Source organism: Bicyclus anynana, chromosome 4 (genome assembly GCF_947172395.1).
Source record: "Bicyclus anynana chromosome 4, ilBicAnyn1.1, whole genome shotgun sequence".
Taxonomy (NCBI): domain Eukaryota; kingdom Metazoa; phylum Arthropoda; class Insecta; order Lepidoptera; family Nymphalidae; genus Bicyclus; species Bicyclus anynana.
Window position 1 is genome coordinate 6,075,752 of NC_069086.1, and position 25,875 is coordinate 6,101,626.

The following is a 25,875-nucleotide window of genomic DNA, read 5'->3' on the forward strand; positions in this document are numbered from 1 at the left end:
TAGGATATTCGTTGCATGACAATACAATTGACACTGACAAACTAAATCGTAAAGGAAATGTCAAATGTCAAATTGGCAAAATACAAAAATAAACAATCACAATGTGGTTTTATCATTTTCAATATTTTTTAAAATGTATTTATTTGTAATAAATAAACTTATACATTACAATGTATCACGTAACAAAGATAAATAGATTCCAGAAATTAAAATCATTAGTAAACGTTCTACCTCATGGAAAAAGTTTAAAAACAGTAAACATAAATGATTCTAAAGTAGTACCCGGTGATGTTAGAAAATTATTGAGACAAAAAGGATTTGCCGTACTGGATGGTTTCACATCGGTCACAACTAAATGTACGATATGCTCAAACGATAAGGATAATGAAAAAAAATGTGATAACAAGCTTTTTGTCAACAAAACAACAGGTATGATTTGAATACATGTTCCTTACTTTTTAACCGACTTCAAAAAGGAGGAGGTTCTCAATTCGGTCGGTATTTTTTTTTTATCTTCACCGTTATCATTAAAGTATTTTAAATACCTCCTAAAAGAAAAGGGTTTTTATGGCTTAAACTCAGTACACCACTCTATAAAAAAAAAAAAAATGAAATGAAGGTTGAAAAGACATGCATTTTCAACCTTCATTTCTAATTTCTTTGTTGGTAAACAGATTCATCAAGAAAAGCTGTAGTATATTGTTGGTTGGCGGGCTAATTTATAATTATGCGCATTATTATACGCACAACCAATGATAATTTTATACTATAGATTGGTTAAGTCCCTACAAAATTACTGCAAAAAATGATCCAAGTGTGGTTACGTCCCTACAAAATTTCCACAAAAAATTATCTGAATGTGGCTACAACACTGAGCACACACATGCACAATTTCGTCTTCAATTCCATTATATATTTATGTATATATAGTTTCACTTCTGAACACAATTTGACATTGTAGGTACTCAATATTTAACACATCTAACAGTATTTAATATCATTGGCCCAGAGCTCATGAGCTCTGCCTCCAATTCCGGAGGACGTAGATTGAAATTCGGTCTATAGCATTCCAATTTTTCTGTTATGTGCATATTAAGAAATTGAATATCACATGTCTCGAATGGTGAAGGAAAAACATCATCAGGAAACCTGTATATATGAGAATTTTCTTATTTCTCTATGCATGTGAGGTCTGCAAATCCACATGATCAACATAAGCCAAATATAGGTTGTTATTGTTTTATTTATTTATATAAAGAACGCCAACAATAAGCATATTGAACTTTTGTCATTTTCTCAAAAAATATGTCACCTGAATGATGATGATGATGATAGGTGCCTACCCTAGTTAAAACCCTATTGACACCACTGAGTTTACATTTGTTCCAGGTTACTTTACTTGTCCTAAGTGTAATGTTCATGGAGACTGGAACATCCTTGAGAGATTAATAAAGAAATCAAAACCTGAAGGCTCAATCAAAGAGTACATTGAAAATTTACACAATGAAGTGAACACTTTTCAAAAAGCCTGGCAGAAAGTTATAGATGAGACACAACCCATACAGAACTTAAGTGAAACAGAGCTATTGGATCTTTTCCGGTTATTTGAATTTCCTGTAAGTTTTTTATTGAAATATATTAAAAGCAGGCTAGCAAAAGTATCAGCCAATCCTGTCTATGCATAAATTGAAGATGCTTGAAGGAGTAAAATTGTAGTATTGTAAATAGTATATTTTTTTAATACAATACAAACTTGACTAGACTACTTGAAATAAATGAATATTGATTTGTTTGTTTTTATTTGGTCTTTAACATACTTTAAAACAGGAGTCTAACCAAAACAAGTGATCCAATATTAAATGTGGATTTTATTTTTCAATGTGTATTTTTCAGAGTTACTTAATTTAAAAGCGGTTTTTTTCCTTGTAATTAATGTTAATTACTTTTTTCAGTACCACCATGATGCTGGCAAGGTTTTATCAGAGACAAGGGTGTCAATGGACCATACAGTATTATATTTTCCTTTAAAAAACTCATTAGATATCACAGTGGGTTACCGCAAGTTGCAAGCAGGGCGGGAGGAGGAAATGCAGAACCATGGACTGTTTACAGCTGGGCTGTTTTATTGTAGAGCCTTGAAAGTCAATCGCACTGACCAGGCCATACTTGTGCCTAGTATACAGGATGTACTAAATTTGGCTGCAAGTAAAGTTCCTGGTGAGATTTTACATATTAAATAACATGTGATAGTTTTTCATTTTATTTTCTACTAGCCGACGCCCGCGACTTCGTCCGCGTGAAACTCGATGTATTCAACTACCCCTATGCTACCCCTACCCTACCCCTACCCTACCCCTAGTCTACCCCTACCCCAACCCTACTCCTACCTACCTCTACCCTACTTTTCTGGTTGTTTTTTTACACCTTGTGTCCGAAAACCCCCAATATCTTACGGAACCCTATTTTTTTCCAAAATTAAGTTTAGCCTATGTTACTTGTGGATAATGTAGCTTTCGAATGGTGAAAGAATTTTTAAAACCGGTCCAGAAGTTTTTGAGCCTATTCATTACAATCAAACAAACAAACAAACATACAAATAAAGTTTTCCTCTTTATAATATTAGTATAGATCAAGAAACAACTGAAACAGGAATTCTAAGTTATTTGTTTCATATCAATGTCTGTTTTAACTGTCTATTTAAAAATTTCCATCTCATAATTGGAAAGCTGATGGTGGTATACCGCTTTGCCTCAGAATGTTACATTAAGTTAATTAATTCACACAGATAGCTCATTAAGTTAAACATTAAATTAATTAATAGTACCCCAGGATCCGTGGATTATTTTTACAATTGATTACTATCAAGTTAATTTTCCGTGAGTATTTTATATAAATATAGTTTTTTTTTTTTTTTACGAAAATTCTTGATTCTGGTAACTAACTGGGTTACCAGTTAATGAAAGTTTCTGAGCGTCGGAACGCGATAATGTACCACGCAATTTGTAGGTCATTGTGGCTGTTTAGTTGTATTAGTATTAATTAAGCAACAGTAAAAAAAACAGCAGGCAGGCAGTAACAACTTTTAATAACCTCGTTATTGATCCAAGTTGGGAGAAGGAAAGTTTACTAAAAGTTGTAACTAACCAGATGTATTTTTTTTTTCATCAAAGAAATCAATCTCCATAATTGATAATCTATACTATCTATACTTCTATACTAATATTATAAAGAGGTAAAGTTTGTAAGTTTGTAAGTTTGTCACATTTTTTAAATGGGGTAATCTTCGGAGCTACTGGTCTGATTTTAAAAATTCTTTCACCAGTAGAATGCTACATTATCGGGGAGTGCTATAGGCTATATTTTATATTGGTATCATATATATTAGCCGAGTTATCACAGTTTTTGTCATACAGGTCGGACTGAAAATCCTCTTAAGCAGACTTATTCGCATGCGCTGCCTTAACTATTGTGTAAAATTGAAATTAATGTATGGGGATTTTATGTATCTTTAAAAGTTCTAAAAAAAATTCCGCGACACCATATATCTATCTTCTATATATTAGCAGATATAGTACCTTTTGTTTTTTAAAAATTATTAATTTTTATATACATAGGTTTACGTCATTATTTATACAACTAAACTTTAATCCTTATTAAAATAAATTATTTAATAATCACAAGGATATTATGGAGATAAGATTTGCCCTTTACAGTATGTTAATTACTTAAATAGTTTCGGAGATAATACAAAATTTCTAAAAGACACAGAAATTCCGCTATATGACGCCCAGAGCTTTCATTTAGGTAGTTCCCGTTCCCGTGTGAATATGGGGATCAAACATAGCCTATGACACTCGCAAATAACGTAGCTTTCTATTGGTATAACAATTTTCCAAATCGGTCCAGTAGATCCAGAGATTACCTCCTACAACCACACGAACTTTACCTCTTTATATTATTAGCATAGAAGTCTCTATTTCTCTTGGTCATACCACCACTCTGAAAAGGACTGGACCGATTTTGCTAAGTGTAGGAATAAGATAGAGAAGTTACAGGGTAGGGTAGGGTACGGGTAGGGAAGCGTAGGGGTAGTGTAGGGGTAGGGTAGGCTTAGGGCCGGGTTTAGGGTAGTGGTAGGGTAGGGGTAGAGGTAGGGTAGTGGTAGGCTAGAGGTACGGGTAGGATAGGGAAGTAGTAGGTAGGGGTACGATAGGCGTGAGATAGGGGTACCTACGGCTGGGATAGGGGTAGGAAAGAAATAGGGTACGGGGAGGGTAGGGGTAGGATGGGGGTAGGGTGTAGGTTAGGTAGGGGTAGGGTAGGAGTAGGTTTGGGGTAGGGTAGGAGTAGGATGGGGGTAGAGGTAGGGTAGGGTAGGGGTAGGGTAGATGTAGGGGTTGGGTAGGGTTGGGGTAGTGGTAGGGTAGGGGTAGGGTAGGGTAGGGGTAGTAGTAAAGTTGACATCGAAATTTACGCGGACGAAGTCGCGGGCGTCCGCTAGTAATATATAATAATATATTTTATAGGTACCTACATTTGGCTAAGCAACTGCAGTTTACCGCCAGTACTTTTACCCACTCTAGAGACTTATCAGAGGTTATGTCTATGGGGCGACTGGGACAACATGAGAGTTGTTGCAGAGAAGCTGGGAGAAGACAGGTGCCGTTTTGTCAGGCAAGTTTACACTTCATTATTTATTTGGACTTGTAATAAAATTGACAGAACAAGCTAAAGTATTTTTCAGATAGCATGGGTATGGTAACAGACGCCTGTATGACGTTCATAATACGGACTATTATCGTGAATCACGGCGCAAACTTTCAAGAGTGAAACCTGACCATCCTTCATATCGTGAAACTTTCAAGAGAGAAACGAACTGTCACCTGACCATCCTACATAAAAAGAACTGTAATGGCTCACTTGTGTCACTGTTTGCTAACTTGGTCGCTTAGGTATAAATACATCATATTTCTTTGATATCTAAGTTTTCCATGGAAAATACAGACATGGAACAAAGCTTTACCGTGCTGCCTCAATAGCTCAACATAAAGTGGACAGACTTATTACCGAGGGATGGTTGTTTGAACCCCGCCCCGCTGGATTATTGACGTACCCTCTCCTAATACAGTCTTTCCCGACTTGTTGGCGGAAATAGGAATATCTATGGCAAATATTCTTTTTTTTTATAAAAAAGGGTTTTCTTGCGAAAGGTAATTCATCACGAAATCTCGATAACCGCTTGACGTACAAAGCTGAAATTTGGTAGGGAGGTAGTCTATAGTAAGTAATTATACGCTAAGAACGGATTTTGCGATATGGCCGGATTAAAGAGGTCTAAAGGCGGACGAAGTCGCGGGCGTCCGCTAGTAACCCATATTCAAAGCTGTAAAAACTAATTTAAAAGTTGCTGGATTCATAAGGAAAAAAAAATAAATAGGAGCTTTCAGAAACTTTCAACTTTACCAAAATAATGTTGTTAAAGAAAAAATCTTCGATTATGTGTAACTATTTTACATAGACCCACAGATGGGCTGGTGACGGCGTCGGAGGCGGCGGCGGCGGGCCTCTCTCTGAAGACGCTGGTGACGGAGGCGAAGCCGGCGGCGCATAGAGCCATCACCACCTTCGCAGCGTTGCGGGACGATGTGTATGCTGAGCTCACAAATATTGACAAGGTGATGAACCAATTCCACAGGTTGTTTAGGGGCTTAACCAAATCATCATCCATCATATAGAAGAAAGAAAGAAAGAAAGATATTTGTTTTTAACTAATGCTACATTTTACATGAAATTCTAAATTATTACATAGCTTAGTGGAGCAATAAAAGAATATGTGCCTTGCAATATGTGGCATAACCTAGAAAAAGGCCCCAACTCGGCATTTTTCACATACTTCCTACATAAAAAAGAAGTATGCAGCACTGATTTTCTGTTAGGACCCAGTTTAGGTGCCGCCACGTAAAGCTCAACATCCTATGTTAACTATTATAAAATAGGAACCAAATTTAAACTAATTAGGTAGATAAGTACATTGGTAAAAATTAAAATATGCACGAGTGATTCTACAAGGGCTAAATTGTTCAGTTATGCACTACGTACGTTCGGAACCCTAATATAAAAAACACAGATAAATAAAACATAATGGTGAAAATTAAATCATATCAGCTGCTGGACGTCTATTGCAGGACATAGGCCTTTTGTAGGGACTTCCAAACAACGAATGGCGGTATATCCATTCCCACAGGCTAGATTATGAAATGTCTTAGGCCGGTGTCGGGCAACATACATCGGCGTGAGTAATCTAGTTTTGCGCTGACCAACCCGCATGCCCAGCGTGGTCAGTACTGGGCAAAACCGTGTATGGTCGGCAAAAATTAACACATCGTCCTGACAAGCGTAATGGCGCGGAGCCGTTACGCTTGACAGGTTGGGTACCCTGCCCCCACTGTAGTCTGCTAGTTGAGCAGTTCAGTTGTAATCGCGTTCTCGAAATGGATAGTCGTCTTCCATTTGTTAAATAGTGATGATGCAATGGTAAAATAGTGATAGTGATTCAGAAGTTCAATGGGTGAGTTATTCGTATAGTCTGACCATTGCATTGTTAGTTACTTGGCTGGGAGACGACACGAGTGGAGAAGGGGAGTGTTAGTATACTGTAAAAGACGTCTTTAACCCAACTACTAGCGGTTGCCAGTCCGTGATTCTGCTCGTGCTTGACTCTCTGATCCACAGTAGTTAATCTTGGTTTACATCTGTTAGTATCAGCGCTTTACTTGATCTTGATTACTTCGGGTATTTGCCATCCTTGACACCTAAAGTTTAGAACCTGCTCTGAAGCTACGGCTCCGCCGTTATCAGAAGTGGAAATTAGTCATCCCCGTTATTTATGTATCAGTGGCGAAGAATGGAATTTTGACGAGGGCAAGCCAAAGAAAAGGAAATTCATAACGATTGATTGAAACTTGATAACAACTCCGGTTTCTCATACATATTCATTACAATATTTGTATGTATGGATTTTAAACAGCAACCCGTCGGGAATCGGCCCGTATGAACTCTTCGACGCTGGTACTTACATACATAAAGCTGAGGTGTTACTCTCGCAGGTGCGAGGCGTGAAGTGGCGGCGTTTCCCGGCGCTGACGCGGCTGGTGGGCGGGCACCGGCGCGGCGAGCTCACGGTGTTGACGGGGCCCACCGGCTGCGGCAAGACCACGCTCTGCGCCGAGATGTCGCTCGACCTCGCGCAACAGGGGGCGAGTATCTTCAAGAGCTTTGTAACATTATCATCCAGTAAACAATCGAGTATCCACTAGACCAGAAGTTCCCAAACTTTATGAATGTTATTTAAACGAGTACATACCACGATAAAATGACGAGATTTTTATTGTCGACTAGCGGACCCGGTCAAGCTTCGCGCAGACTTATGTGCAATTCTTCCTTACCCCTACCCTACCCTACCCCTACCCTACCCCTTGACTCTTAAACGTTTGTATGGAAAATAGAAAAGGGTCGTTTTTATGGTTTTCCCGGCAATTAATCAAATTTTTGTCACCTTTTAAACCTTCCCTATACCTCCACAAACATTTCAAGACCAAGATAAGATAAATCCGTTCAGCCGTTCTCGAGTTTTAGCGAGACTAACGAACAGAAATTCATTTTTATATATATAGAAGATATTTCAACCCAGTTGCATGGATCGTGGTCACGACGGGACTCAGTGGACACGATCCATGCAACTGGGTCGAAATATCGACAATAAAAATCTCGTCGTTTTATCGTGGTATGTACCCGTTTAAATAACATTCATAATGAACAACCACGAAATACGTTTAAAATCATTAGTTCCCAAACTTTTCTTGTCATGTCATGAGCTGGTTCTTGCATCGCGGCACGATCCAAACTGGTCGTGCCGCGATGCAAGAACCAGCTCATGACTAAGGGCCCCGTAGGGGTTCGAAACTAGTTGGGCATACTCCGACCTAATATCACATGAGTTTAACCGTGTTTCATAATCAATTAATATGAATAACACTTACGATAGTTTAAATTTCTTCTAACAATAATAAAATCCTTTATTCAGCTAAAAAAAAAACAAATTAAAAATCAAGAAGAAATTACAAACTAATACTAACAGAGCTTACTCTTCTACTTAAAGATACCTACTTAAATTACTAAGTTACTCTGTCTGTACTTAATATGGTGGTGAGGTTTCCACCAATACTAAGCTATGTAGCTGTGCGAGGAAGAATCTCTATGAAGATGCACTGCCGCAATATAATTGTAGTATCTGACGAATAGGAAACAAAAAATAAACACACGAAAGTTAAAGTAATTTAAAAACCCCCGTGTTTCAATTTATTAACATATTTTTTCAATTTTTGCTATGTATCTAGTTCACTTCAGGATAGAGGGGCACAAAAAGGGAGATTGCGATTGCTTAGGGAATCAAGTTACCTTAGGCTCAGTCCAGAAAGGGCGAATTCGCCGCGATTCTTTCGCGCGTATTAAGCGCGACCGTTGTGTCCACCAGCGTACCAGCGCGCGTACCAGCGCGTACCAGCGCGCGAGCATTTGGGGAGGAATACAGTACGAAATATGGAGTTGAACGTGCACTCGCTCTAGTGTTCGCGCGTTACCTGGACGCAACAAGGCGTCCCTAGTACGTAGATGCTTGTGGACGCGATGGATTGATGTCTAGTACTTCGACGCGCGTATGAATTCGCGCGATACGATTCGCGACGAATTCGCCCCTTCTGGACAAGGTCTTAATTCAGCACTGCGCGCGATATACAGGTAACGACTCTATGGGGCAGTTTCGAGATCCGCAACTTCCGGCTGGCGCGCACGATGCTGCAGCAGTTCGCCGGCGTGCCGCTGGAGCAGAACCTGCAGGACTTCCCCAAGTTTGCTGATGAGTTCCAGAAACTTCCCGTCTACTACCTCGCCTTCCACGGACAACAACCCATCAAAGTTGTAATGGAGGTATTTACCAGATATTTTAATCTAGCGCGTAAACATATTCGTATTAATCCTCTTTGACATAAGAATTACAAGAATTTTATCTCACGCTCGCGTCTAATTTTACATACATTTGCCGACCACCTACGTATTGTCCACGTACGTTTTATATACTTCGCGACGACCTGCTTTTCTGTCCAAGCAGTCCCCCAGATTAAGTACGCACTGTGAATATGTATGTATGCATGACAGACGCTCTGAGATAGTTTTTGATTATTCTAAAGTTAGATATAAACAGCTATAAATTATGAGTAGGTATGTAATTTGGTGGTTACAAATGGTTCTGGATTTCAGATTCTGGAAAAGTTAGGAGCCTGATATTTGGGTAAATGATATTTCAAAGTGTTAGCTTCGTTATGACTATACAAAATACACAATTTGTGAAACTTTTCTCGATAGTTTATTTTTTTTGAAAAATACATGTTTTACTAACATTTTTTAAATTTTTGTTTTGTATAGAAAATTAGGTATATATCTTGAACATGGCCATTTTGTTTTTCGTTATGTTGTTTAATTTACTTGCAATTAGGTAAAAATGGTTTTGGCGCTCACGTCATAAAATTTCCGTCGCGCGTCAATCGCTCCGTGCTCTTCACTCACGTGAAAGTCATAATTCGGCGTCTCGCTTGCGCTTCGAATTTTATCCATATCGTACCGACGTGCTTCGCGCTCTTAAGATCTTTCTATAAATACCCTCTCATTTTGCTATATTAGCTTTCTGCTATCACATCGCAGGCGGTGGAGCATGCGCGCTACATGCACGACATAGCGCACGTGGTGGTGGACAACGTGCAGTTCATGCTGGGGCTGGGCGAGGAACGCGAGGGCGACCGCTACCTGCGGCAGGACGCCGTCATCGCCGCCTTCCGCACGTTCGCCACCGCGCGCCACTGCCACGTCACGCTCGTCATGCACCCGCGGAAGGTACACGACCTCAGACTAATTAGATAAAGACCTGCCTCGCAAGACATTATTTTTCTGTCAAAGTATATGATCAACGATCTTATGCGCTTTTAAACACTGTCTCTATAGAATCGATGTTTCATAGTTTACAATCGTGTCCGTCGGTTAAAAACCTCCGTAAAAATACCTTTTTGTGTAGTTAAATGGTGTAAAAAACGAACAAAAACTGCTAGTTTAGTATAAGATATGTATGAAATCTAAGCTTCCTTTGGAAATGGCAGAAAATATTGTTCGTGAATTTGAGTGCGATACTAGTCCTTATGTATTTAGTCTGAGTACACGACACACGCTACATGCGCGACACGCTCGCCCGTGGGGTGGACAACGTGCAGTTCATGCTGGGGCTCATGGGGTTGCTCATGTTTGGGGTTCATGGGGAACGCGAGGTAGCGACCTTGAAGATTGATGCGGACACAGGGCGGTAGGTACTAAGTGCGTGTGCCTCATGTGCCTGTAACTATATGGGCAATCCTTCAGACTAAGCTGATTGTTGGCAGAAATAAGAATGGCAGTAGTACTTTCCAGAAGTGCTTTATCAAATAATAAAATCTTCTTTTACTTTATAAACATGGTGGTGTACATGTGTAAAAAAATTGCCAATAAAAGGTTTATTTATCCACAACTTTGTATTCAAATTAGTATAATAAAGTTTAAAAATTCCAATTTTGTTTTCAGGAACGTAATTCTGAAGACCTCTCGACCAGCTCTATATTTGGCAGCGCCAAGGCATCACAGGAAGCGGATAATGTCCTCATCATACAAGTAACTATATTATGGCGGGTTTTAAACAAAGAAAATCAGTTCTTTAAAACGACATACGTTTAATGTCAAATAAAACCCACTATTACACAATATTGAACATATAAAACCGAACATTTACAAGAGTTAGGACATATGCGAAATACAAACGCTACGGACTTCCCCGAGTACGTAAGGGAGCAAGCATAACCGCGCGTACGCATAGCTCGATGGTTCGGAACGCACTGAAGGGTAGAGGCGGCGGGCGGCGGGCGTCGACATGGAGATAGAGACGCTCGCCCGCCGATCGGAGAGGCCGCTCGGGTTTACGATTGTAACCGAGTATAACTTATTACAGGCGCTATAGTCTCCCCCTCCAAGTCACGAATACGCCTCGGGAGTGACTTGGCAGATCTACCTTTCTTACGCTTTGAGAGGAGTTTTCCCTCAGAGAGATAAGGCGTCAACCCACTGACATGGTACTTCCCTAACAATACCCCATCCTTATCTTCCACTTCAAATGATGTAGGGCTAACAAGACGACGAATGCGATATGGTCCATCCCGACGGGGACCGAACTTTGCCGTATACCCTTGAGCGGCAGAGCTAAGTCGGTGGTTTTCTAATAAGACCAGATCACCTACCTGGTATGAAGGCTCTTCACGACGATGTTTATCAGCTACAGCCTTGCGTCTTTCCTGTTGCCTCTTCACTCGATTAGCTGCTACCTTTGGCAGACGAGCAGCATCATTTTCAAAATCCTGAATAATTTTCTTAATTTCCGGATCTGCGAGCTGGGTGGCTGTAATTTTATCAGGCGACTTGTGAGGCAAGTCGGCACCCACAGCAAAGGCACTCGCGTCCGTTCGGAGAATAAAAGGCTCGTTAAAATCCGGTTGTCTGGGGATCGGGCTAGAAGTAAGTCTTACCTTTAACTGCTCAAAAGCATTCGACTCATCCTCCCCCCAGTGCCAACGTCGTTTTTTCGTTGTAAGATCAGTAAGTGGACGTGCAACCTCAGAGAACTGAGGAATAAACTTCCGAAACCAAGAGCAGGTCTGTAAAAAGGTTCTCAACTCTTTAAGGTTTTTCGGAGGTTTCATGTCCAGCACAGCTTGCACTTTACCTGGATCAGGTTCAATACCTACCACGTGATCTAAGTACTTCAGCTTTGGTCTCGCAACAACACACTTGTCTCGGTTGATTCTAATCCCTTCTGCTAACATTCTGTCAACCTTCGGTCGCATGTTTACCCTTTTGGATGGATTCACCCTATAGGGAGGTACTGAAATAGGTGCGCACTCACCAGTATCGATTCGATGAACAGCAAACTTAGTGGGAGCTCCCCCTGGCTGGAAGATATCATCATTCTTCTCCAATAAAGCCGATGAAGCATCCCGTTGCTGTGAGTCTAAAGAAGAACCTTCCTCTTCTCGTAACTGCAACTGCACCGCTGAGCACCGAATAGTCTCTTCCAGAGACTCATACTCCAGTGGAAAGCTGCCAGCTACGCGTGACATCGACCAACACCTATTACTAAAATCAAGTACCATGCCAGCATCGCTGATAAAATCCATTCCCAACAAAGAATCTTTAGCATTTGGCAAAACTATAAATAACGTAGGGATTACAACTCCTTTCAAACCAACCTCGACACAAGCCGTTTCCACAGGTTCAGTTCGCACTGAACCATCGGCAAATTTTAATTCTAAATTTACAATTTTAAAACTAGTACCAGACTTAACTAAATATTTTCTAAAACTATTACTAGCTATACACTGTTTCGCACCAGTATCAATAATCGCACGTCCACGTTGACCGAGCACATCAATATTTAAAATCGGCCTACTACGCGGATTAACACATATACCACTCGCGGTAACCGACAAAAACGCGGACGATGACGACTGTTCATTCGTTGTCGATGTTTTCTTCGTACACGTCGGACAACGAGACCTGATGACGCCAGGGGCTCCACACCCAAAACAGGTAAGCGTGTAACGGTTGGTATCATTGCAAGGTTCGTCAACCGTCTTGGTATCCTCTTCCTTCTTTTTAAGCTTGAGGCAATTTTCTTTTCTGTGTCCGAAAATTTTACAGTAAACACACTTTTCTCTCAACTTTCTTATACTTGAGAATTGTGAATGTGATGATGGTGGACTCGGCACACATAGGGGTGTCACTACCCGAGTAGTTCCCGTACTTGCTGAACTGCGGCGGCCGGAACTATGACCCTCATTGCAAAGGTCCTCGACTCGTCGGGCTTCCTCCAAAAGCTCCATGAAGTTGGAACACGAGCTTCGAGCCACTTTCTCACGTATCCTTTTATTCAGTAATCCATATACCATGTCCAGTTGTACATCTTCTCTAAGTGTTTGGGGCGGCAGCTGCGATAAAAGAGCACGCGCCTTACATATGAAGATGTCCGTCGCCTCTTCGCCTTGTTCACGACTGAACAACTCCCTATATATTCGATGTGGAGGTAGGCGAGGGCCGAATGTCTTTTTCAGTAAGTCTGTCGCTTCTGTCCAGGTATGCACAGACTGCTTCACGCCTTGCCACCAAGTAGCCGCGATGCCACCAAGAAGCATCGGCAGTCCGCGTATAGCAATTCGATCCTCCATACAAACGCAGTCCTTGTATGTTTCAATAGCATCGATAAATGCCAGCACATCACTATCTTTAGTGCCATCAAAACGCGCTGTGCATTTAGCAAAATTCCCCGTTGATACACATGACGGTGAAGATGGTGGTGCATCCACACTCTGAGCACGCAACACCTGCTGCAGTAGACGCGACAACTGTTGATCGGTCATTACGACCCGAGTAGGTTGAGAGGAGGCGCGGCTCGCGCCAGCGCCAGGTACCACGTCTGCGGCCGACATATCGGAAACAGACTCCTGATCCTCACTAAGTCCTGTTTGACTACGTGTTTGGGGCATTATGAATAAAATGTTCTAACACACAAAACCTACTCAATCAAACACTGAATTTACCAAGTCTTTAATCGTCTTTTAGATCCGCGACCATTTTAGGGTTAACACTAGAATAATAATTGTTATTTGTTTTTAAATTGTTATTTGGCAAATTACTGTCCAATTAATTAATAATAATAATAATTGAAGTATAAAACGGCATTGTCCAAACTTATTAGGTATCTATTTATAAAGTTTGTGAAAATAGTCTATTTCGCCGTTCGACGAACTTACTCTACCAATATTGTCTATGTTGCAACACGTTTGAAGCACTATTAATAGATATAAATAAGTAGGTATCACGACTAAACAAAGAAAGTTCGTTAAAATAGTCTAGGTATCGACTATCGAAGTGTTAAACAATTGTTTGTAATTGGGTTGTGTTGAACAAAGGAAACCCTTGTTTAAATTGTCTATATACACATAGATACAGAAAACGAATATACCAAGTTCGTTTTTAACTAACTACGCACACAACACAAACACAAAACACTTTTAGTCACAGTTATAGCCTATTTAGGTACGTAGGTACGTAGGCCACGAGTTGGGCACCATTTTATGGCCACGAGTTGGGCACCATTTTATGGCGGGTTTTAAACAAAGAAAATCAGTTCTTTAAAACGACATACGTTTAATGTCAAATAAAACCCACTATTACACAATATTGAACATATAAAACCGAACATTTACAAGAGTTAGGACATATGCGAAATACAAACGCTACGGACTTCCCCGAGTACGTAAGGGAGCAAGCATAACCGCGCGTACGCATAGCTCGATGGTTCGGAACGCACTGAAGGGTAGAGGCGGCGGGCGGCGGGCGTCGACATGGAGATAGAGACGCTCGCCCGCCGATCGGAGAGGCCGCTCGGGTTTACGATTGTAACCGAGTATAACTTATTACAGGCGCTATAATATAATGATATGCATAAAACAGTGTGTTTGTGTTAGCTTTGTATAAAAAAGCCTCCTCCTTTTTTTGAAGTCGGTTAATAATACATCTTTTACAGGACAAGAGATTGACGGCAGTTCGCGGCAAAAAGTATCTCCAAGTCGCTAAGAATCGATACAGCGGTGATCTCGGAATAGTTCCTTTAGATTTTGATAAGGACTCTTTAAGTTATCAATCGAAAAAGAAAGCTAAGAGTAAACACGACGAACCTGAAAAGCTCCTAGACCAGTGTATTGAAGATTACTCTTTAGAAGATCCACATTATAGTGCAAAATCATCAAAGAACCACAAACACAGAAACAAGCCTAATGAGGCTGATACATTTCTTAGTGATATATTAAATTTAAATAGAACCAGATAACGCAAGCTATCACTGTTGGATTCTGGCGGTATTAATGCATGTGATATACATTTTATCTATTTTTGATAAAATGTATATCCCCAATATAATAAATTGCTATGCCAGGCAGCATTGTTGTGTGATGTGAGTGTATGTATTGAATACCGAGTAAGCCAGGGATTCTAAGATTGAATCTGCAGCAAAGAAAGAAATAAAATATCTTTATTGATACATTGTGCCACATAGCACATTTATTTCAGAATAAATACCCTGCGATATGTGGCTTAACCTAGAAAAAGGTCCCAGCTCAGCATATTGCTATATGCTTCCCACAAGCAAAGAGCAAAGTATATATAGCATATAAAGATTTCATGCATAAACGTAAAATTTTCATATCAGTACAGCGAGAAAAATACAATAAACAAATCTGTTCTGCATTTAATACTTTTTAGAGTACCTTTTAAAAATAATTATTGAGTAATATTTATTCAAGTCATAGATTTAAGAGTCGGTACGGAGTACATTATAAATCTATGATTCAAGTTATAAAATAAAAATGACTGAAAGTATCAATAACCTAATCCAAACATTGTTTAACTAAGTATTCAGAATTTAAGAGCTATTTTGACATTCTCTGGAAGGAACAGGAGTTTGTAAGCGCCTAACTTTGCTTTTTGCCTTCACTAAACAAATGAACTTTTCTGAGCTGATTAGTGTCTGTCACAGTGAAGTTAAAAAAAGCTTAAAGTATATATTTTATGTACATAATATTATGTATGTGTAAATTGTAATGCATTTTATGAATTACATTTTTGATTAGAAAATGTAACAATGTCTTTTATTTACTGATTTAATATCTACTATAATCATGGAAATAAATATCTTATCCATATATCTGTTACCTTTTCATGAGTAAACTGATTTGGATGAAGTTTGTTATAGAAATAAATTGGACCTTGGAGCAGAATATAGGCTTCTTTGAATACTAGAAAATTTCATTGTTCCCACGAGATTTCTAAAAACAAGTTTTAACGCGGAGTCACAAGCGTCTTTAGTTAGAAATAAGTTAAAGTTAAATGGAATTTTTTATTTGATATAAAAAGCACAAAATGTTGCCACACATGGAAGTCTATTAGTATTTTCCTGGAATCTACCAAAGTAAATGATAAAGCAACATATTCTAAAATAATTTATTTTTTCTACAGGAGATCATAAAGAATAAATACAATTACTATAATTCACAATATATTACTCTACACTCATAATTACTACCATTTAACTGTAATATGATTACAAGAAAACTATAATTAGTTTTACTATTAATAATTTTCCTTATCATCTAATAGTTATTTTCGTTACTATTATTATGCTGATAAAATAAATTGGTTCATCAGTGACCATGAAAACTTCAAAGTAAATTATTACTGTCTCAAAACTATAAGCTACTCACATTGAGATATGCAATCTCTCACTTTCCCTACCCTGTCACAACTACCTATCATAGGCGTATATAGCGGTGGGGCCGGGTGGGCCCGGCCCACCCTAGCATGTACCTATGCCGATCCTAGGATTTCGGGCTACCAATATGGAATTCTATTATGATACTAATAATATACTTGATGTGGGAGGCCCGGCCCACCCTAGGAAATAATCCTAGATACGCCAATGTATAGGCTGAAATGTGAAAGCGTGTAGGATACGTTACCACAGTCTGTAGTAATAATCTAAATTGAAAGTTTTTAACTTTCTTTTGGACCGCCACTTTTCAATGTTATTATATACCTACAACACAAGAGCTACTTTATAAAAAAAAAAATTAAAATACCTAGTAATTTTTCATCTTGAAATCATATTTCACTAACCCTTTATATACTTGCAACTGAATAAATATTTCATCTACCTAAATAATAATTAATTATTCATAAACAAATATGTATTACTATAGCTCAGTATTAATTGATAAAATTAACTATTTACATATGAAAAATATACATATAAGTATACAGCCATAAACCTAATGTTAGCGCCTTTATGTTGCTAGATATAGATGCATAGATAACATATTATGTTAATTTTTTAAACAAAACTATAAATTTAAAATAAATATTTGGCAAATTATGTTTGTTATTCTCATTATACTATATTTGTACATAGATTTGTAAAGTAAGCCGATATTTAAGAGCTTGTTTATAATATAAGTGATAGTTGTTTATCTCAAATGTTTAGTACAAAACAATGCAACACCAGTCAATAATCTCAGCATATTACTCTTATCTACCACTTATATACTTAGCATTGGGTACATGACCTATCATTTTAGGTAATATTTTTAATAATATGACAGATCAATAATATATTAACCATATTCTGCAATTATCTAGGAATTTATTTAATAAAATGATAATGAAGAGCATCAACCAATGATGTGTCACATGTTCTTTCTTGTCTCCTTTTGCACTTAGGGCAAGGCGAGCTTTCATTTTGACATTTAGCATGGAAAACGCTTGAACATTCATCACATCTGTATGTTGAGCTTGTCTCAAACGGATATAATATCTTGGAATCCTTGCAAACTTCACAAATAAAGCCCTTTTGGCTGCAGAGCCAACAGTCTAGGACATGAGATTTTGCAAAGCTGACCACTTTTTCTAACTGTAAAGCCAAAGAATTGTTGGGTATCTGAGCTAAATCAGATATTGTGTATAAATGTACATGGTCATATAAATACTCTCTGGGCCACACACGTTTCTGTAGCTCCTCGATGACCGGTTCACGGCAAGTAAAAATGTAGGCTCTCAAAAAGTTAAGTTGTATTCTCAACTCCTGCAGCTGAGCCATGTCTGAGACGCCGCAATATATTTTTGGGTTAAGCTTTTTCATATCTATCCAAGGATGGTGTTGGAATTCTAATAAGAACAGTGCTGATTTTTTTGACACTGGATATCTTTTGAAGTCCCAATTGTGGATGACTCTGGCTGGAATGATGAAAACATTTGGATCCATACAATTGGAGCAGAAATATTCACCCGTGTACCCACATACTTTGGCTTTGGAAACTGTACTACCTAACAAGTCTTGACAACCCTTGCACTGGTAGTTTTGGAAATCGAGTCCTCTTTCTCTAGATAACATCCCCAATTGTTTTATCATTCTCTGTAACTCTTGAGGTGTAAAGGAGCCATTGCTGGAGTTGGGGACAACTTCAAAATCTAACCCTTGTAGAGTGGGATCATCTAGCACTGCTGTCTCTACCTTTTCCTCAGCAGTCACACTGTCTTCTACTGTCAGTTTCAGTTCTTTATGAATATCCTTCATAATGTCTTTTAAATTTTGGGTATGAGTGTATGGCTCACCGTAAGCAACAGTGTTGTCGATTAGTGATGATAGACTTTTCAATTCTGGTGTTTTAATCATGCTGCTGCCATGGGATGAATTTGAATTTATTGATTCATTTAATTCATCATGACTATCATTCGACCACCCTTTTCCACTACCATTAAAAACCATCAAAGAATTTCCAGTGACCACAACATCAGAGGGTGCAATAAATTCACCAGAATCAACAGATGATGAGTAGGTGTGAGCCTGCTCCTGGGACTGAGAAGTTTCATCGGCTGGCTCATGGCTCGTTGTTGCTTCTACAACTTCTAAAGAGTCAGAATCAGATTTTATATTCCCTTCCTTCTTAATTATTTCAGATTCTTCATTATGCGACTTTTCATTTGTAATCTGTTTTTTGTTAGTTATGTCATTAGAATCTTTAGACAGAATGAATTTTAAAGCTTCATCTTCATTCAAAACCATGCCTGTAACACTGGAGGCATGTGTGGGAGTTGTAGCCAGTTTGGGCTTCACTTCATCCGTCAGAGTGCTGGCGACATCTAGGCCGGCAGTAATGGGTGCCACTCTCATGGTTGGCACCCAAACCCCTGCCTGCATTAACACCTGTTCTGGCCATTGATTCAGCAAACTAGAATTAATTGGTAAGTTGAACTGAACACAAGTCTCCAGTCCCTGGACCAGTTTCTGAGCGACCTCCAATATTTCTGTGTCACATACAAACGCACTCCTGTTGTAAAAAGGCTTAACTGCAGATATGTTCTTCAACAGTGTAGACATGTAAGAGGACAACAGACACTCGTTGAGAGCGATCCTGAGCCAGGCTCGGCACTGACCTGTCTCTGTGTTGATTTGCGGAAGAGACGATATTTGATCAATGTTCTGTCTATGAGACAGCACCAATATCAAAGGCCAAAAGCTGGACTGCGGCCGGTAGTCGGGATCGCCGGATATTACGTTCTTAGCTTTCCTCAAGAACGTGTCTTTCAAGCCGTGAAGGAAAACAGCTTCCAACGCCATACATAATGTGTTCGTGGAGTCCGTCGAACCGAGAACGCTGTGGAAGTTCTCTTCGAATTGACTGTTGTATTGAATATCTTTTACGCACTCTGACAAATTATTAATCAAAGATTCCTTTAGTATTGTGTCGCGACTGCGAATCGCAAAACCTGATGTTACGTTCTTGAAAAACGACATATTTGCTATTTTTCACGCGTTCAAGTTTATACTATGTAACTGGACCATACGTTGAATAATTGTGTGTTAAAATTGAACTCTTCTAACTCAAACTCGAAATTTTAATGAGAAAAATTAGAATACAAAAGTAAACATTTTATTTATTTTTCAACACAAAACACGAATCACAGACGACAACACGAATGTCAATTTGTCAAAATGAAGATTTTTATCTCTTCTCCACAGATTAATAACGCCGACTACCAAAACCAGTGTTGCCAGTCGGGTCTTGTGAGAAGTTACCAGAAATATTGAAAAAAGTAATCTTTTTGTGTAAAAAATAACCTTTTATATTTTTTACTGGAAAGATATTAAGAGTTGATAGATTAGTATGTTAGTTGTATTGGCTTACAGAAACATCGACGACTTTTTGAGCACTTGCCCGCATTTCTTGATTTATTCATTATGATATACATATAAAAGAAGTCCAGTAATATTATGGTTGTTCATAAAGGTCTGCTGTGGTAATACTGCCGACAAAGCATAGCAACATGACAAATTCTGAAACGACGGGTCCGTTTCACATAAAAGAAAGTTTATTCTAAAAATTCCGAAAAAAACACACCTAAAAGTAATCTTTTTATTAGTGTAACCTAAAAGTAACCAATGCAGTCACCTAAAAGGTTATAAAAGTAACCTTCTGGCAACACTGAGAGGCAAGAGTACATAATCACTATGTTTTGGTCCAAAACATAGTGATTATGTACTCTTTGTACAAAGCATAGCAACATGACGATTAATTTGTCATGTTGCTATGCTTTGTCGGCAGTAGGACCACAGCAGACCTTTATGAACAACCATAATATTACTGGACTTCTTTTATATGTATATCATAATGAATAAATCAAGAAATGCGGGCAAGTGCTCAAAAAGTCGTCGATGTTTCTGTAAGCCAATACAACTAACATACTAATCTATCAACTCTTAATATCTTTCCAGTAAAAAATATAAAAGGTTATTTTTTACACAAAAAGATTACTTTTTTCAATATTTCTGGTAACTTCTCACAAGACCCGACTGGCAACACTGGTATTAAAATCCCTATTCCCTTCATTCATTTGACGTTTGTGATAAAAACATGTTTTATAACATGTTGATTGTTATTGTTTTGGTTTAAAATAAAATTATTTATCACTTCTGCTCGCTAATAACAGTGTTGAAGTATTGTTATAAAAAAATGATTAATTTTTTGTTTACACTACTTTTGTATGCATCAAGTTTTTCTTTTATAGGTGCTGAAAACAATTATTCTGAGATTGAAAAGAACGGGCAAGGTAATAGTGATGCAAAGTAATATTACTTTTGCTCTGCACACGGATTGATATTTTTTTTCTTACAGAACTACTGTTGTGCCGCAAATGCGGCGCTGATGTGGCCGATTCATATTATTTATTTAGTAAAGAAAGTCCTGGAGCTCATAAAATTGAAAAACAGAACTTATTTGGCAGACAAAATGTCACAGTACAAACTTTAGTTAATCCATTTGGAATACAATTTGATATAGTGACTGCTGAAAAGGCAAGATGTGAAAGTATAGGGGCTGTAAGTGTACAATGTAACTTTTTCGGTATTTGTATAACTCACATCACCAGTTAAATTTTTTCTCTTTTCCTGAGCTACCAACCCAACAAGCACTTGCACAATCACACTTAGCCCTTTTTAAACTTTTTTTTTTACCTTCATTTTAAAATGTACCTTTCTAATCTTTATATGTCTAGAAAATCATTTAATCAGAAAACAAACATGTCACAGGTAACCTTGTTTTCTAAAACCTGCCATTATCAGCCTATTTTAACGGCTCACTACATAACCAGGCCTGCCTGTAGTGGGCCTCCTTGTAGAAGAGGGAAGATGGAGCTTAAACCCACCATGTTATTCCAATGCATGTTGGCAGCAAATGTCCACTATCAGTTGCTGAGGCAAGGTGTAACACAGAAAACATAGCCTGACCCAGGACTTGCAGAACCTTGTGAAACCACATAGGCTAACCACTACCAACAAAGTTGTTTTAGGGGTTGTGAAACTTATACGGAAATCCATCCAAAACAGCCATATTTATTAGCTGTCATGATGAATTATTTATTAAAGCTCGTGTTTTATTTGATACTTTTTAGAGTCAAGGAGCAGATTCATGGTTCCCAGGATACACTTGGCGTATCTGTACCTGTCCACATTGTGCTCAACATTTAGGATGGACATTTGAAAGCTCTAAACAGACAGATGATGACAAAGATAATGTTAAAACCTTTCATGGACTAATATTAGGCAACATTCTTGGAGAGAATTGTAAGTTTGAATCAAATATATGTATAACAAAAAAAAATTAATACATTTTTGTACCATGATGTCTAATTAAACATTTTTTTCCTTTCAGTTACAGACTCACTCATTATGTTGCCAAAGGTATATAAAATGTAACTGCATATCTACTAGTCTGTCAGGAATATAGAAGGAAATCCAGATGAATTTGTTAAATAAAAATATTGTACAAAGAATGTTTTTTTTATTTTCACATGGATGTTACTTAAGTAACAAAAATAGTTTTTGAAACAATAAGAAAATGATTCTTTATCTTAAAACTAATGCAGACATATTCTAAACATAATTATATATATATAATAGAAAAACGTGTTAGTTACACTATTTATAAGTCAAGAATACCTGGACCAATTTGACTGAAAATTGGTGAAGAGGTAGCTTAGAACCAGGAGACAGACATAGGATACTTAGGGTAGGGGAAGGATAGGGTAGGGGTAGGTTCAGTAGCAAAGAATTTAATTTAGATGAAAGTATGATGTCCCAGAGAAATAGAAATTCATACAGTGTGATACAAACTCCTGTTTCTCATATATCTAGGTACAGTACAACAATGAATATGCATGGATTTTTAAAGGTAATCTGGTGGGAATTGGCTTGCATGAACTCTTCGCAGCTGGCTAGGTTAGAGGTAAGGTTGAGTAGGGGTATGGTAGGGTAGGGTATAGGGAAAGTTACAGGCATCCGCTAATATGTAACAAATCAAAAACCTTATGTACTAATAGAAGTTCTTTTTAAAATCTGCAATTAGTAGGTCATATTTTAGTAAATATGACCATTAGAAAAAAACTAAAAAAAAAACAATATTTAAATACTGAAAGGCCTACAGAAGTATAGCTTTTTTGTAGAACGTCATTTAAACTATTCCAATTTAGTAATTGAAACACAATAAGATCCCATATTATTTGGTTAATAGGCAATTGAAAATAAATTTTTAATAAACAATGTACTGAGATTGCACTTACTGAAATATGCTAACTAAAAAGACACAAAGAAAAACATAGTATCCTTATTTATTGTGTATTTTACAGTCCTATTCTAAATTATTATGCTGCTGCAAATCTTTGATGTAAAGTTAGCTTGGTAGCTGTCGGTGTAGGTGTAAAGTTATTTATGCCACCAGGTGCTTCTGAATTATTATTTGCTCCGAAGTTTTTACCCTGAAGTGCAGCTATCTCTTTTTGAAGTTTATCATTGAGAATATTTACAAATTTTCTACCTACTCCACGATTACTTCCCCTACCACGACCACGACCTCTGCCTCTGGACTGGTTTGATATTCTGCTTGAATTAGATTGATTTGATCTGTTAGACCTATTTGACCCAATAGATTTGACACTCCCTGGTCCTCGACGCGTGTTATACCCTCCAAATTGATTGTTGAGTGATGCTAGGGTCTGTCTATTCAAGTAACCAGTGCTCCCTACACTGTTGCGACGCCGTTTTGCAAAATCATTAGCAACACTTACAGTCAATTGTGAGGCTGAACTGAAGGAATTATTTCTAGATCGGGTAAAAGTTTGAGAGCGGATGACATTGTTTTGACGACGCTGCTCCAAAATTTGGTCAGATCTCAAACCAATATTGCTAAATCTGTTTCTTGTACTTAAACCACGTTTAGAAATTCCTCTCTTTGCCACAGCTAAAGGTTTGAAAGCATTATTGGCACCACCTCTACGTGTAGTGACTCCGAGCCGGCTATGAACTCCACTTGGTCCTTGTTGATTTAAATTACCACGTCTAAGTCTCATCTGCATACCTCCTGTGAAAGCAATAAGACCATGTTAATAAGTTTTATATTTTTACAAGTAAATGTCAAATTTTTAATGAAGGTGGTGACTGCCATGAATATTTCTCAATTTTAACAAGTCACTAATCCAGCAAGCAAATCTGCTTACAACAAACAACTAGTCTTCGCAATTATTTATGTCAGTTGTCACCGTAAATGTTTAATGCATAAATTTTACCTCTGCCTCTGTTGGTGCGGACTAATCCTGGCATGTTAGAGATAGGACTTTCAAGTCCTGCTCTGCCTCTAGGTGTAGTACTTCTCTGAGATCTAGATGCAGATCGGGTTCTAGGATAAGAAAAACGTCTTTGTTGTGAACGAGATCGAGCCCTTGATTGAGGGGGGCCGCGCGGCTGTGAATTACCACGCGACTGTGATCGACCTCGCGATTGTGACCGGCCTCGCGACTGTGATCGGTCTCGGTTTTGCAACTGGCCCCGCTGCTGTGATCGACCACGAGGTCCTCGAGAACGGGAACGGGAGCGATCCTGGCGACTGTTAGATCTGTCGCGTGAAAATGATCTACCACCATCCCCGCCACCGCGACCGCGTCCTCCGCGTCCGCGGCGGCCGCCACGACCTCCGCCGCGGCCCCTAATGTTCCCACCGCCTCTACCACGAGTGCGACCAGGTCTGTTCTGTTTGATTATATCATCTGTAATATAAAAAAATAACTTTATTAACCATATGTCAAATTTTATTTTGAGTCGAAGCGTCATGAAAAGGTTACCTAAACAAACAAACAAAAGTGTTTGTATTTATTTTTCAACAACTGTCTCTTGAAATATTTATTAAAATATCACAAAGTATGTTTTTGTTTTGTTATAAAATAATGAAATTTGAGATTACACCATGCAAATATGTTAGGCTTACCGAGTGACATGTTCACGGAGTCCGTCATCTTTGTTGATTTGTGTAGGTATTGTAAATGTATTTAATGACCAATCCTTTCAGGAAGATGTGAAAGGTTTATTGATATTGCTAATGAAACTGAGCAAGAATTGTGCTTTTCTATTTTTATCAAAGATATTATTTTCCGCCTAAAATAGGCATCGTCCATTCGGCACCACAGAGCACAGATTCACAACCAAATCCAAAGAGCACAAACAAACGTCAAATGAAGGCAAAGAGTGTGTCAAAATATCTATAATATATTCTTCTGCACAGACTACAAAATACAGATTGTATAGACAAAACTAAAAGATAGTCACAGAATATATAATAGTCTGGTTTTAAACCATTTTTACCTCAGACCAATTACACATCGAAGACAAAATATAATGAATGGTACCTATTCAATTATTTTAAACAGGTAGGTAATCAAAATACTAGCCAAAATTATCTACATAAACAATTTCGGCATTTTGATCAAAGATTATGTAATCCTACATTTTGATATTTATTCCCTTTACATATTTACTGTTTAACCCATCAGAATACAAAAAAACACCTGAATTTTGAGTTTAACCCATTAAATTATACTCCTAGATGTTTAAGTCTGTCGGATAGGACCGAAATTGTTTGTATCGTACTGCTTCTCGGGTGCAGATTACGGGGATAAAACAGCCTATAGCCTATAGCACTCGGGGATAGTGTAGCTTCCCAACAATGAAAGATTTTTAACATGGTTCAATAATTTCAGAGCCTATGCAATATAAACAAACAAACAATCAAATTTTTCCTCTCTATAATATTAGTAAGTATAGATAATTTTTATGCGGGTTGAGTATTTTTTACGGATAGAACATAGATGACATGGGGATCTTATTATTGGTCAATGGGATAGATGACATGGGGATATCATTGCTCATTATGCCTAATGCCATTATTATGGAAAACATTAATTACACTTTATACTTAGACGGTTGAATTTATAAATTGACGAAGGTCTGGGGTTCACGGGCTCTCTGTCTAATATCCTCGTAATTTTTTCACGTATCCATAGGCAACTGTTTAACCGGTAGAGGGTGGGTGGGGACACTTTAACAAAAAGTAGCTCCTAAAGCTTACTATTTTACAAACGGATAACTAAAAAGCCGCGGACAGACGGAATCTCAAAAAAATTCAACCAACTTCCAACACGAAAATTATCCTACCCACTAAACTATAAATATAGCAAAAAATAACATAGTATGTGCTACCTTCTGATAGGTTTGAAGGTACCAAACCAGTGATGCAACTAAAAAACCATAAATAAAAAACATAG

The 25,875-nt window shown here is 38.1% G+C and overlaps 5 protein-coding genes across 5 annotated transcripts; 2 read left to right on the forward strand and 3 right to left on the reverse strand.

The window, feature by feature from the left end:
• The first annotated feature begins 59 nt into the window (after positions 1 to 59).
• LOC112058434 (mitochondrial DNA helicase) lies at positions 60 to 15,821 on the forward strand. The gene is made up of 10 exons (XM_024099277.2): positions 60 to 429; positions 1,390 to 1,616; positions 1,953 to 2,217; positions 4,527 to 4,674; positions 5,519 to 5,675; positions 7,107 to 7,256; positions 8,797 to 8,985; positions 9,757 to 9,945; positions 10,660 to 10,746; positions 14,708 to 15,821. Exons 1-10 carry the CDS (start codon positions 171 to 173, stop codon positions 15,008 to 15,010), a joined length of 1,974 nt encoding a protein of 657 aa, XP_023955045.2. The 5' UTR covers positions 60 to 170; the 3' UTR covers positions 15,011 to 15,821.
• LOC112057181 (uncharacterized) lies at positions 10,759 to 14,631 on the reverse strand. Its single transcript, XM_052891633.1, has one exon. It carries the CDS (start codon positions 13,662 to 13,664, stop codon positions 11,049 to 11,051), a length of 2,616 nt encoding a protein of 871 aa, XP_052747593.1. The 5' UTR covers positions 13,665 to 14,631; the 3' UTR covers positions 10,759 to 11,048.
• A 344-nt stretch (positions 15,822 to 16,165) lies between the features above and the next one.
• On the reverse strand, positions 16,166 to 19,716 carry LOC112058433 (uncharacterized). Its single transcript, XM_024099276.2, has one exon. The coding sequence runs from the start codon at positions 19,523 to 19,525 to the stop codon at positions 17,375 to 17,377; it is 2,151 nt and encodes a 716-aa protein (XP_023955044.2). The 5' UTR covers positions 19,526 to 19,716; the 3' UTR covers positions 16,166 to 17,374.
• An 894-nt stretch (positions 19,717 to 20,610) lies between these two features.
• On the forward strand, positions 20,611 to 22,059 carry LOC112058432 (uncharacterized). Its single transcript, XM_024099274.2, has 4 exons — positions 20,611 to 20,838; positions 20,904 to 21,106; positions 21,679 to 21,850; positions 21,939 to 22,059. Exons 1-4 carry the CDS (start codon positions 20,742 to 20,744, stop codon positions 21,980 to 21,982), a joined length of 516 nt encoding a protein of 171 aa, XP_023955042.1. The 5' UTR covers positions 20,611 to 20,741; the 3' UTR covers positions 21,983 to 22,059.
• Positions 22,048 to 24,772, reverse strand: LOC112058431 (serine/arginine-rich splicing factor 4). Its single transcript, XM_024099273.2, has 3 exons — positions 24,543 to 24,772; positions 23,848 to 24,324; positions 22,048 to 23,642 (listed from the first exon to the last, which is right to left on the reverse strand). Exons 1-3 carry the CDS (start codon positions 24,568 to 24,570, stop codon positions 22,927 to 22,929), a joined length of 1,221 nt encoding a protein of 406 aa, XP_023955041.2. The 5' UTR covers positions 24,571 to 24,772; the 3' UTR covers positions 22,048 to 22,926.
• Positions 24,773 to 25,875: the final 1,103 nt, after the last annotated feature.